Source organism: Rhinopithecus bieti, unplaced genomic scaffold (assembly GCF_001698545.2).
Source record: "Rhinopithecus bieti isolate Rb0 unplaced genomic scaffold, ASM169854v2 scaffold_4907, whole genome shotgun sequence".
Lineage (NCBI taxonomy): Eukaryota > Metazoa > Chordata > Mammalia > Primates > Cercopithecidae > Rhinopithecus > Rhinopithecus bieti.
The window spans coordinates 789931-803691 of record NW_016804501.1 but is presented as its reverse complement, the minus strand read 5'-3'; the positions used below and the strand labels follow the sequence as shown (position 1 = coordinate 803691).

The 13761-nt window shown below is 48.1% G+C and overlaps 1 protein-coding gene across 1 annotated transcript in view; it reads right to left on the bottom strand.

Annotated features, from left to right (window-relative positions):
* Positions 1–1553: 1553 nt before the first annotated feature.
* EP400 (E1A binding protein p400) overlaps positions 1554–13761 on the bottom strand; it is a 140473-nt gene continuing 128265 nt past the window's right edge. Inside the window, 3 exon segments of the mRNA XM_017868826.1 lie at positions 1554–4543; positions 5335–5412; positions 12976–13122. Of these exon segments, the coding sequence (XP_017724315.1) occupies positions 4271–4543; positions 5335–5412; positions 12976–13122 (498 nt within the window). The 3' untranslated portion in view covers positions 1554–4270.

Below are 13761 nucleotides of genomic sequence, written 5' to 3'. Positions count from 1 at the left end.
ACGTGCAGGGGCAAATAGTTGCAGGATATTCTACGCACATCCAGGCATACAACCAGTTCCACCCTGGTAGCATACTTCACAAACATATCCCCCACCACAGCTGTACTTTCTTGTCTGTAGAGGCTGCACTGCATTCCACCGAATGTATAAAGCATGATCTACCCAATAAAATGGGACCTTCAGAAAAATGAATGTGGCCAGGGGGAACAGATACTGCAGCAACAGCATAGCAGGACACCCTACAGCAAAGGAATCTCCCCTCTTGTTGCCCTGGATCACAACGCCCAACTCTGGGATGCTGGTGGGCAGCTGTCACATGATCTGACATCTTGAGTAGGAGGTGACACAAGACACTCTGGGCTCAGAGGCTACCTTAAGGTCTTGACGGCTGTGTGCAGGCACAATGGCTCCACCCACTGGCCCCTGGTCGCTACTGCACAGCAAACAGAAACAGCCTCAAGGCCAGATAAGCCCGCCATAGGGCCTGCTGCCACCGGCACACTTGGCAAAGACGTGATGGTGGGGTCAGGATGATAGAAACAGTAGCCTTTGCAAAACCTGCAGTCCTCTCCACTGGGAGTATAAAAGACGGACACCAAGTGCAGCACCCAACGTCGCACTGGATCCTCAAGCCACCTTAGGAGAGGGGACATGGGGACACAGAGGCCTTGAGGAAGGAAGTCACCCACCCCTGGTTATGTGGTTGGTAGGCATGGAGCCGCAGGTACACCAGGCACTGCAGTACAGACCCCCAGGGGTCGGGGGCACCAGCAGGGCTTTGCAGCTGGCTTTCCCGCCCACCCTGGTATCTGCACTGTCACCTGCAGACACCAAGTGTGCACCCAGACCCTGGGAGCTTTCAACCTGGAAGACCTGAAGTGGAAGCCCAGCGCTGCAGGGCCATGTGCCCCGTGAACTCCCGTTTTTGTGCTGGGAGAAAAGATGCCAGAACGAACCGTGGGCTTCTGGGATGCTTCTTTACTTTGCGTAATGTGTGTATTTTCAATTAAAAGTAGGCATTGACTTTTGTAATCAGATTTAAAATGAAACGAAGAGAAGTCCAAAAGCAGAAGAAAAAGAGAAGCCACAATTCCCAGGCCACCTGCTCACAGGCGTTTTCGGTGGTGAGCACCTGTGAGCAGGTGTCCCTGCCCTTACTCGGGCGCATGGACTGGATGTGGAAGGACACTGGTGCCAGCATGGCCCCCAGGGCAGTGACAACGGGTGCTGTGCGGGTGGCAGGCCACACGGGGCCACCATGGCCCCCAGGACAGTGATGACGGGTGCTGTGCGGGTGGCAGGCCACATGGGGCAGGGCGGCGCCGGCTCTTTCCTCCATATGCGGCTTTGGGAAGCGGCTGCCTGGTGGACTCAGTGAATGTGGTTTCTGTTCCTTCCAGGTCCTTCTATGGCCACGGAAGCGTGGGTGAGGGGAACACCTCTGGCTCCAACATGACTTGTTTGGTTTTGTTTTTTCCTCACACAAATGAAAACCCAAGTAGCATCTCATTTTACTGAAATACCAGTTTTCTATGAAAGACGAAATGAAAACATATAGAAAAAGGTCATTTTATTTTGCCTTTTGTTAGGCTATCAATGCCCTTTAAAATCCTACTATTCAAGTACAAATGCTTATGTTTACAAAGTATTTACAGTTTCAGTCTGGTTCCTTTCTATCTTAAAACACAACAGCTAACTGGTTACAACAGTTAACAAAATAATAATAAAGGTCACAAAAAGAGAAACCCCCATCTTATCAGGCACCAAATCTGAACAAGGGCTTGGATCCAACCTTCTGCTTCCTGCCAGATGCTTTAAAAACAGTCTGGCTTTCATTAGAATAAACGTCTTTCTTTAAAGAACAACAGGGCAACTGTTTCCCAGGGTGGCCAATTAGAGTCTGACAGTGTTTGGGCTGCTGCCTTTATAGTCCGTGTTCTCAAAGGTTCCAACTCTTACTTGCCGTCTTGGAATGAACCCAGATTCACAAGGGGCCTAGACAACAGCTTCCCGAACACGCACTTAATTATTAGGTTAGAAACTTTAACACCTTTAAAATGGAAGGCCAAGAAAATAATACACTGAAAGGAGAATTTTTACTTACAAGACAAAGTGAAGTTAACTAAGGTCAATGGTAGCATCTAGAAGTTACTAAATTGAGTGCTACCAGTAAAAATATGTCCATATTTTGTATTAGGGAACAGCCAAAGGAAACACACTTGAGAGACAGGAGACCCTCACTGACGTGAGATCAGGGCTGGAACTCCACATTGCAAATATTCAGAATCCCATTAACCTCTCCAAAAAAGCTTTTGAGAGATGTTGCTAAATTCTCTTGTAGTATTTCAGATTAATAGAGCGCTTTTACTTAAGTTATAGCTAGGACATTCTAAAGTAAGTGCACTCAACATTTTATCTTCACCTATAAAGAGAAATAGCAAGATTTGGGAAAGACAAAAAAAAAAAAAACGAACAGGGCACACAAATTAAAACAGATGACAAAGGCAGAATTCCTAAATACTTCAGTTCTGCACATTTCTGGATGAGGAGGAGGAAAAATTTCCACCGGGAGCCAGATCTGAGGCACACACAGCGGCCCTCCCTCCGGCAAGCTGCGCTCTGACGGCACATGCCGAGTCAGGGAGAACGGGTTTGGTTAGAAGAAACAGATTCCAGTTCTCTGCTTTGATATGTTCACCTAACTAAAAGATTAATTTGTTTTATCAAAGCTTTTTATTTTTCTCCAGATTTCTTATCAAGAGCTCAAAAGTGAGCTAGCTCCCCAGTTGATTTCACTGAATCCTGTCGAATCGCTGTCCACAGAAACATATGGGACAGAATACCTTCCTCAATGTCACTTAAAGTGAGAGAATGGGGAGGAAGCAGATGAAATACAATGTAAAAATGGAAAATCTTTATTGTGCCGTAACTGATTTTTAGTATACAAAAAATCCTAATATAACCTATTTTCCTGGACCAAATAATGTAAAATAGGCCAAAACCAAGCCAGAGCACAAAGGATATTATTGGATATGGACCTTTTTGTTTTGGTGAAAACTTCAAAGGAGACACTGTCAGTCAATCAAGTCCACTAAAATTGCATTTATTTTCTCGTCACAGTAAAAAAGGGAAAAACAGTAGCAAATACTGGGCTTCCTTTCTTCCACAACAGCAGAACCATACAAGCTTATCCGAGAGAAAATCTGCTGTCACAAGTCCACAAGGAAGAGCTGACTGGGCCCACCGCTCTAGCCAATACTTCCCGAATCACGAGCCCGCCTTTGTCAAAGGGCTGGCTGTGGCAGCAAGGGGTGTCCGTCACATTCGCCCTGGCTCACTGAGTCCGGGCCCCATCGTCCCCTCAGCCATGACATCTGTACTAACGTTGCCTCTGCGTGGTCCTCTGGGCCTCACGCCAGCCACGGCAGAGCGTCCCAAAGGTTCTCAGGAGCTGTTTAACACACTACGTCAAATACCAGCTTCCTCCAAAAGCTGGAGATGCATCTTGAGTGCACTGAGTTAGGCATCAGTCCCAGAAGTTTCCATTAAACGAAAGCCAATCCCACTGCGGGGTGGGCCTGGGGGAAGCCACTGTTGGCTGCTCTTTGGAATAACAATGAATGCAATGACTAATCATTTCCCTTGAACACAAGCCAGGAACGTGCCTTGCATGTTTAGGTGGGTGTTAGGACATTTCTCTTAAAAGTTAAGTCACATTTTAGGAGGGAAGGAAAGAACCATATTGGCTTTCTTTGGAATGGAAAGCCAATCTCGGATGATTTACTTTAGACAGGGCTTCTCCTCTACGAAGACCATGAGGCATTTTTCAGTAAGGTATAAAGAACTAAACTCTGGCACGTGGCACATCTTATCTTTAGAAAGTCCACTGTATGCTCCTCACACACTAGACGGCTTCTGTGGCACACAAAGCACTACACGCTCACAAAGAAATTCGAAATGGCCTTCAGAACACAGGACTAGGCTCTGGGGGACCGGTGCAGGTGGGGGCTGAAAGGCGAAATGATTTAGAGGAAACCGCGTTGTCACTTTTTCCATGAGTCACATAGTACAGAGAAGGGGGCGCTCCATAAGGACCATTTGTCCTGCAGTGAGGGCTGCATTTTAATAAAATGATTACACTACTTTGTTTCAATTATATCTTTCCCAGTGCTGAATATCTTGCATGACATTGTCCCGAGGTTCACAAATAAAGCATTTTCTGTGAGGAAGGTAGTTTTGCTTTAGATGAGAGGCAGCCCTGCTGCCCTGACTACTGGCACGGAGGCTTAGTGGGTGTCTTTAGCCTGACAGCAGGGACCCTCATCTGTAACTTGGGCTGCTGGCTTGGGCTGTCAGAACTGGTGGGCACCTGGGCTGGGTTGGGAGTGCCTGGGGTCTGGAGCGGGGCCGATGCTGTGGTCACCACTTGCTGCTGAATGAGTTTCTGCTGAACCACCTGGGCAGTCGCAGTCACTGCAGGGATCATCTGCACCTGTTGCCCGGCCGCTGTCGCCTGCGTGAGCGCCACAGTCTGTGGAGAAGCCTGAGCCGAGAGAGTCAGAAAACACACATTGCCCAGGAAACTCAGTCCAGGGACAGGACAGGGGACATTCTTTGGGATGGGGAGGGCTCGAGAAACTTCACTGACTATGCTTTTATGACATGGAGAATGACCAGTCGCACAACAATATGACCTCTGGTTTCTAACTAAACACAAGTGGAAAATTAAAAGATGGTTGCTTTTAGACTAACACCAGATGCCTCTGGGGAAAAGGTGAGAGTTGGGTCAGGGACTGATTTTGTTGTTGTAGTAAAGCTTTTAATACAACCTGGATTGTCGAAATCTATACGCCAGTGTGACTTTGAACAAAATTTAAAAAGTTTAAAGCACTGCTTTACATTTGAAGCACTGTGCTGAAGTCATATTGTGGAGCATCAGCGACAACAATGAAAGCACCGGAAGGGCTTCTGTGGGAGGTAGGGCCCCTGTGCCCACAGCGCCTCTGCTCACGGGCGGGCCCCCGAGCGCAGCCTGCTTGCCTGAGGCCTGTGCCTCCCTAAAACCACAGGGCAGCGTCTGCGACTTGCAGGACACACTCGCAGTGATCGGTGAACGAAGGGTCCTGGGAGTGAGCCCAAGGCGAGGCTCTCTCAGTGCAGCTGACACAACACCCCAAAATGCTTATTCACTCTTCTTCTCATTATTAAGCATATCCACTTTTTCCCCTGAAGTTAATGTTTTTGTGTTTATCACCCTCATCATGACCTCAGATGAAAACAACCCATTCTCTGACCTGGGAAATGTGAGGTTTCCACCTTGTCTACAGGTCCTACCTGCTGGGAAGCAGAGGCAACTTGCTGGATGCTGGCCACGGGTGTTTGCTGCTGAACAACTTGAGGAAGTTTTGCAACCTTTGACAAAACAAAAAAAGCCAAACACAGAATTCAAAGGAGCATGTGCACAAAAAGATTTTTCCTCCCTTTCGGTCCTTCTCAGTTAATGCAAAAAACACAACGACCAGGTGACACAAAAGAGCAATTCTCATAGTGTGCCCACCTGCAGCAGTGAGACAGAAAGTCACTCCACTGCATGATGAATCAACTGACTGCCTCCCCAATTTGCCATCACTCATCATTTAAGCTTATTTTTGGTCTCATATTTCAGACGCATTTTTTCTTTTCACAAAAACTACTGCAAGTTTATATGAAAGAATCAGACTGAGGATGGTAAGTATTTGAGCGTCTTGTGAGTCCCAAGAGCTCTGCATGTGACAGGCCTGGACAGCGTTCCAGTAATGAGCTGTACAGTGCAGCTCGGGCAGCCAGCTGAAATGGGGAACCCAGAGATGTACCAAGGTTTTGAGGCTGGTAATTTTATCATTTTTCTACATTTTTCTTAGTCATGATTGAATATGACTATTTATAAAGCAGCGCTTTCCACCCAGTGCCCACTTTCTGTGCATTTGCTATTGCATGTGTCTCCCGATATCTTGATGTAGTAAGTGGCTCTGGGCCATCTGTGTGTCCTATCAGCACCGTCAAGGCATGCACCCACAGCACAGACAGGCTCCAGAGTGGACAGCTGCTGGGGACCCTGATTTCAAGGGCCCTCCCTGCACAAGGCCCCCATGGACCCTGGTCTCTTGGTGGGTCCTGTTACTTATAGAACACAGATGAAAATAATATTTCCCAAGATAATTCTGGGAAAAATATGAAATCATATGATTTACTCATACATCAACAAAAGTCCAAATAAATGTTAGTCCTTACTAAAATTAAAATCAATCAGAAGGCATTTACTAGTTTACTGTCACTTAAAATAAACAATTATAAATAAGATTCACTAAGACAAGAAGTGCCCTGAGCACCCCCTGTGGAACTGATGAGAAACAAAGATGCGGCCGGTGCTCCAGGGCCCATCTCAAGACCACAATGGTCCAGGACTTACTTGGCACAGCACTGAAAATCCTGAGATGTCTTAAGTAAAGCACTAGGAAGAAATCTGAAATGTACCAAGAAACCTGCAAAGAGACAGGAACTGCCAGTCTCCATACCTAAGCACAGGCGGGCACCACGAGCCATGGAGCAGAAAAGCTGCACAACCTCTGCGGGGATCACCGGCCACACGGAGATGCACCCCATGGTCTTCAGGGTCGCATAGGACACAGCTGACCAGACACCAGGTATAGGCCAGCTCTCAGTGGGAGGCTCGCAAAAGAGCCCCATGCTACTGCCAGCTGCCATCCTGGAGGGAGACACTGTCCCCACAAAGATACCCAAAAGCTGCAAAGAAGGCACCCCTTCCTCCAATGGCATCTGTAAGAAAAGCACCTGCCCTAAGCCTCAGTGCCAGGGAGGAGAGAGGAGCAGACACAGATTCAGAGGCCAGATGAGTGACACCTGAGAGCCGAGCGCAAGCCCGAGCCACACACTGAGCGGCGTTCCTGATGCCACCCAAAGGTACCCACAGAAGCAAAAATCCACCTCTGCCCCAGGCCACAAGGAGTCCCTACAGATGCAGCACATTTCAGACAGGGAAATCACCAGATCCAGAAAACCACTGGGCTCACTCTGTGAAGCCTGCAAACAAGAGACTATAAACAAAGATCAGGCATATTTCGGAACTTCTGAAAATAAAATAATAAATCATCAAGATAAAAATTCAACAGACGCCGGGCGCGGTGGTTCAAGCCTGTAATCCCAGCACTTTGGGAGGCCGAGGCGGGCGGATCACGAGGTCAGGAGATCGAGACCATCCTGGCTAACATGGTGAAACCCCGTCTCTACTAAAAAAATACAAAAAACTAGCCGGGCGTGGTGGCGGGCGCCTGTAGTCCCAGCTACTCGGGAGGCTGAGGCAGGAGAATGGCGTGAACCCGGGAGGCGGAGCTTGCAGTGAGCTGAGATCCGGCCACTGCACTCCAGCCCGGGCGACAGAGCGAGACTCCGTCTCAAAAATAAAAAAAATTCAACAGACAAGCCTGAGAGATTTGACCTAACCAAGGGGAAAATGAGTGACTGAGGAGAAACAGCGAAAGACATGACTCAGCATATGGTACAATGAGACAGACACAGAAAACATAAAAGCTGCTGAGAGACCCGGAGGTCAGAGGAAACAGGACAGGGGCAACATCTAAACAAACAGTGGCTGCTCATTTCCTAAAGAGATGAGAGAGACTGCCCCAGATTCAAGAAGCTGGAGCGTCGGAATGAAAATGCAAAACAACAAAGACAAAGACAACATCTCAATACCAGGCAGAGAGTGGGGAAAAGAGAGAGTGAAAGGCTGGACAGACACCGGCTCCTCTTCAACAACAAAAGCAGCCAGAGTGAGGAAATGATACAGTGCATGCACTCAGAAAACAATGCTGGCCGGACACAGGGGCTCACGCCTGTAATCCCAGCACTTTGGGAGGCCAAGGCAGGTGGATCACCCGTGGTCAGGAGTTCGAGACCAGTCTGGCCAACATGGTGAAACCCCATCTCTACTAAAAATACAAAAATTAGCTGGGCATGGTGGCACGCCTGTAGTCCCAGCTACTTGGAAAGCTGAGGCAGGAGAATCTCTTGAACATGGAAGGCAGAGGTTGCAGTGAGCCGAGGTCACGCCGCTGGACCCCAGCATAGGAGAGTGAGACTGTTTCAAAAACAAAAAAAACAAAAAAAGACAATGCCAGTCGGGAATTCTGTACTAAGCAAAACTGTCTCCCAGGAACAAGAACGACACACAGGCATTTTCAAGAACTTAAGGAAATTCCAAAGGATAGATCAAGTGGAAGGAAAGCAATTCCACATAAAAAGTCAAAGATGAAAAAGGACAGAATTACGGTCGCGCACGGTGGCTCACACCTGTAATCCCAACACTTCGGGAGGCTGAGGCAGGCGGATCACAAGGTCAGGAGTTCGAGTCTAGCCTGGCCAACATGGTGAAACCCATCTCTACTAAAAATATAAAAATTAGCCGGGCCTGGTGGCATGCGCCTGTAATCTCAGCTATTCAGGAGGCTGAGGCAGGATAATCGCTTGAACACAGGAGGTGGAAGTTGCAGTGAGCCAAGATCGCACCACTGTACTCCAGCCTGGGCGACGGAGTGAGACTCTGTGTCAACAACAACAACAACAACAAAACGAAAAAGGACAGAATTAAAATGCATGCTAACAGCAGCATTTGAAATGAATAAACTGAGCTACTGTGTGATAAGATCATTGCTGGAGAACAGGGTGGAGGCAACCGTTAACTTCATACTCTGATACAGAAGTGTGCACATCGAGATTTTAGGGTAACCACTTAAAGAACAGAAAGAAAATATAAAATTTTTCACTGGCAGAGGGGCAAAAATTGACAAAATAAAAAATAAAAAAAATAAAAAAAGGTGGCCCAAAAGAATGCAAGGAAGGGAGGAAAGAAAAAACAGCACAAGCAAGACAAACAGGGTCCAAACAAAAGAGAAGCCAGAAATTCAAACATACCCACCCTTATGCCCACCCTTATACCCACCCTTATATACAGACGAGTGGGCACTTGTTTCAGGTAAGAGGCACAGACGGAAAGCCTGGCCTCACCGCAGCGCCGGACCTGCCTGCGAGCTGCTCAGAGGAGTGACGAGGGGCACACAGAGAAAGGCTAACAATGAGGAGGGAAATACAGACCAGAAACTTCCAACAGGAGGGTGGTGCTTTACTCATGCAAGGCAAACAGGCTTCAAGACCAGAGATATTACTGAAAATAGTAAGAGTCATTTCAAAATAACAAAATTTAAAACTTTAAAATTAAATGTGGCTCATGAAAAGCCATCTAAGATATAAAGCAAAACCAGAGAGAAAGGTAAGGAGAAACAGATAAATGCATACTTAGAACGGGACATCTACACACGCTTCTCAATACCCAGTAACACAAGTGATTGGCAGGACACAGAAGACCGAAATGACACCAACAGCAAACTTGACCCAGTCACAACAAAACCATCTCACAACTGGAACCACCCTGAAGACTGCTTTGGAAGGACACAGACGATTTTTTAAAACTGACTGTATTTAGCAGATAGCAAGTTTCCACAAATTCCAAAGACTGAAATCATTCAGACCTCATTCTCTGAGGATACAATGAAGATTTATTTTTAAGTCAATAATAAAAAGTAACTGGAAAACCTCACCTGGAAATTAAGAAACACTTCTTTAAAGAACCCAGGGAATAAAGAAGAAATCAAAATGGAAATTCAAAAATATTTAGGACTGAAGGAAAACCAAATAATAAAATTTGTGAAATAAGCTCAGGTGGTATTCCATCTTAACAAGTCAGAAAAAATTAGCGGCCGGGCGCGGGCTCAACGCCTGTAATCCCAGGCACTTTGGGAGCCGAGACGGGAGGATCACATGCGGTCAGGAGATCCGAGGCCACCTGGGCCTAACACGGTTGAAATCCCGTCTCCTACTAAAAAATACCAAAAAACTAGCCGGGGCAGACGGTGGGGCGGTGTGAGGTCGCGCTACTCGGGTGAGCGGAGAATGGTAAACCGGAGGCGGAGCTTGCAGTTAGAGCTTGAGATCCGGCACACTGCACTCCAGCACTGGGCGGACAGAAGCGGAGACTCCGTCTCAAAAAAAAAAAAATGAATAAGTAAAATAAAGAACGAAGAAGTAAAAACCCTGCAATAAGTCCTGGCCACCGTGGCACACACCTGCGTCCAAGCACTCCACGAGGCTGAGAGGGACGAACTGCTTGAGCTCAGGAGTTCGAGCCAGCCTGGGCAACACAAGCAGGAACCCGTCTCAGAACAGACCGCAAGCAGGCCAGAGCGGCTCGAACGATCGGCCGTTGCCGCCCCGATGCCGATGAGTAGCACACATTAGAGAGCAGGCAACTGAACTCTCCATGCATGACGCAACCACCATAGGACCAGTGGTCTCCCCAGAACACAGCGATGATTGCACATCAAGGATTCAATGACTACAACCCGCTACACATCCCATCTGTCCACTGTAACTAACAGGCCCTCACGCACGCCATGTTTCTCCATGGCATTGCTTTATTGGAGGAGACAAAATCATCTGATCCAAGTAAATTATAGTATTTGTGAAGGTGGACAACACAGAAACAGAGAAGCAGAAAAGGTGAACAGGAGGGGGTGAGCAAGGGTGTAGGAACAGGTGCAGAGGAGCAAGTGCAGAGGGTGCACAGGCCAGGGAGACATCACACCCCATACCCCCCACCCAGCCACACACATACCCACAACCACAGAGATATCCTGGGGGATGGATGGCAAAAAGAAGCAGAGAGATGGCAACAACCAGGGAAGGGTGCGGAGGAGGGCTGATGTAGCACCAGAAGGCTGGTCCAGCTCTCTTCTGGAAGTCAGGCACACACAACTGCCGCCAATGGGCTGACCTGTAATGGATGACTTAGGGTTTCTCAAGTAGCCAAGAAGTCTGCAGAGACAGCTGTCCTTCCTAAGCCAGAAGCCTTCTGTTAGGAGGCAGGTCAGGCGTACACCCCGAGGCCTGAGTATCAGCATCTCCATGGATCTGCCAAAGGGCAGGTTAGGATGAAGATCTGGGAACTTCAGGACAGTAAGTGCTGCAGACATGAATCTGGGCATCATTCGCACAAGACAGAATTAAAGCCTTGAGCTAGAGGGACGTGTAAGGGCGTTCATACACCACGGCTTTAAACAAGACAAAAAAGCACCGCTAACAAAGAGGACAGAAATTCCAGCAAAGTAGAAAGAACGATTTTCTTACTCTGACAAAAAACACAGCAAACACCCTATTTCACAGTGCATACGACGCTGGTTCACCACTGTGCTGCAGGTCCCAGCCAGCACAAGTAAGGCGGGAGACAAATAAGGCAGGAGCACAGTAGGCAGTAGCAAGCAAGGGTTTAAGATGGGAGAAGTGATTGTCATGATTTACACGTGATTAACAAATGATATACGAAGGAAATGCAACAAAACAAAACCAAATCCTAAGATTAAATATATTCAAATAACCGAATTAGGCACGGCGGCCAGAGAATAAAAAACCCATGTACAAAAATGTACAACAGCCAGAGACGAAAACAGATTAAAGCATACCATTTACAAAAGCATCAAAATACTGATTAAGAATAAAACTGGTAGGCCGAGACGGCGGATCACGAGGTCAGAGATCGAGCCATCCTGGCTAACACAGGGTGAAACCCATCTCTACTAAAACTACAAAAAACTAGCCAGGCGAGGATGGCGGCACCTGTAGTGCCAGACTACTTCCGGAGGCTGAGCAGGAGAATGGCGTTAAACCCGGGAGGTGGAGCTTGCAGGAGCTGAGATCCGGCCTTGCACTCTAGCCCGGGCGACAGAGCAAGACTCCGTTCAAAAAAAAAAAAAAAAAGAATAAAATAGAAAACTTCACTAAAAGGCATTTTAAAAGACTTACAAAAGATGTATCATATTGGTGAATCTGAAGCCAAGACTGTAAAGATGTTAACTCTCCCCTAAACAGAGCTACAGAATCAATGCAATTCTAATAAAAACTTTCAGCAGTTTTGATTGTAGTGTATGAATTAAGCTAACTAAAATTAACATGGAAGTGTAAAGAGCCAAGAATAGGCACCTTACACCCAAGGAAGGGTGTGGTAGGGGGACTCGCCCTCCAGACATCAAGTGTCACGGCCACTCATAGCGAGAGCGCAGTAGGACCAGCACGACCTCTGAGACACGAAGCCCTGAACATCCCCACAGGATCTCGGGTGGAGGCGGCACTGTGGATTGATAGATGACAGAGTGGGCTTTTTAATAAATGGGGCTGAAAATAGGTTGTTCATAGGGCACATCAAATTGAATTCCTGTTTCTATCTCAAACCCAAAAACCAATTCCCAGAGGACGGAAGACTAGCTGAGAAGGTGCAACTCCCCTGCTCTAACTGAATTCCTGTTTCTATCTCATACCCAAAAACCAATTCCAGGAGGGTGGAAGACCAGCTGAGACGGTAAAACTCCTTCGCTCTTAGAGGAGGATGCAGGGAGGTAACTCCATAAGCTCTGGGAGGAAGCAGGACATAGAAGCTCTAGGCAGAGCGGAAGACGGGAGGGCACACTGCACACAAGAAATCAGGAACTCCATTCTCCCAAAGATACCAGGTAGAACTTGATGAACAAGAAATATCAAAAAATAAAATAAAATATATTTTTTAAAAAGACACCAGGAAGGGAGAAGAGGAGCCTGGAACTGGGAGAAGGCAGCTGTACCCCGCAGAGCTGGAGATCGACATCCAGAACATGAAGGCAAAGCTGGCGACAGCCGGAACAGGCACCTGCAGAGAGGAGCCTTCCCAGGAGCCAGCGGGGCTGAAACCTGAAGGCCAGGAGACAACACTTCCCTCCAGTACACCACCTAGTGGAGCCACCGAGAGCTGGGAGCTCGCAAAGCCCACAAGACAGACAAGTCAAAGGCCAGGCACCCACTCCTGACACTTGGGCCCTCACCCTGTTCCCCACTCACCTGGATCTGGGTCTGCACTTGCTGGGCCCCGGCCAGTTTCTGGGCCTGGGAGATGGGTGTGGTAAGAAACTGGGTCTTAAGGGCCGGCTGTGCAGCGTAGGCGACCTTCTGCTGTGCGCCAGGGGTGGTGATCTGCTGTGCAGTGATCTGGGGAGAGACTGCGAAATTAGGGCCGCAGAGACCACGCTGCGCTCAAGACTCCCGGGACTCCTGACCGCTCTGGGCCCTACGGCAGAACCTAGCCCCTTTCCAGCCTACCTCCCAGACCAACCCTGTGTGTACCCACATCCCCTGCCCTCTGTGCCTGATGCTGCCTCCTGGCAGACCTCTGCCCACGTGGCCTGGCTACCAGCTTCTCCTCCAGGAGGCCCGGCAGTTGCCTGCACCCCACCCCACCCGGGATGCTGCTCCCTGCATAGCTGGGCTGGTGGGGCACCCTGATATCCTTGGCACACCTGCGCAGGGCTGCTACTTAGGTGACTGAAAGCGATCACAATCTCTCAAATCCAATTTAAGAATTTGGCAGACAGAGAGAAAATATTTAGTACAAGGGGTAACAAACTGGTATGCACAATTTTTGCATATCATATTGTGCACATCTGAAGTTTACGTATCTGATGTATCAGCCATGCTATGGGTAAGTAGGGGTTTCTAACATCTAAGGGCGTTTCTGTCCAATCGTAGGAACACAGCCTGGCACTTCAGCTGCAGCCCTCCACTGCTCCCTCAAGCACAACTCAAGCCTGAGGGACCACGCCCACCTGTGCATCAGCGTGGCCACATCTG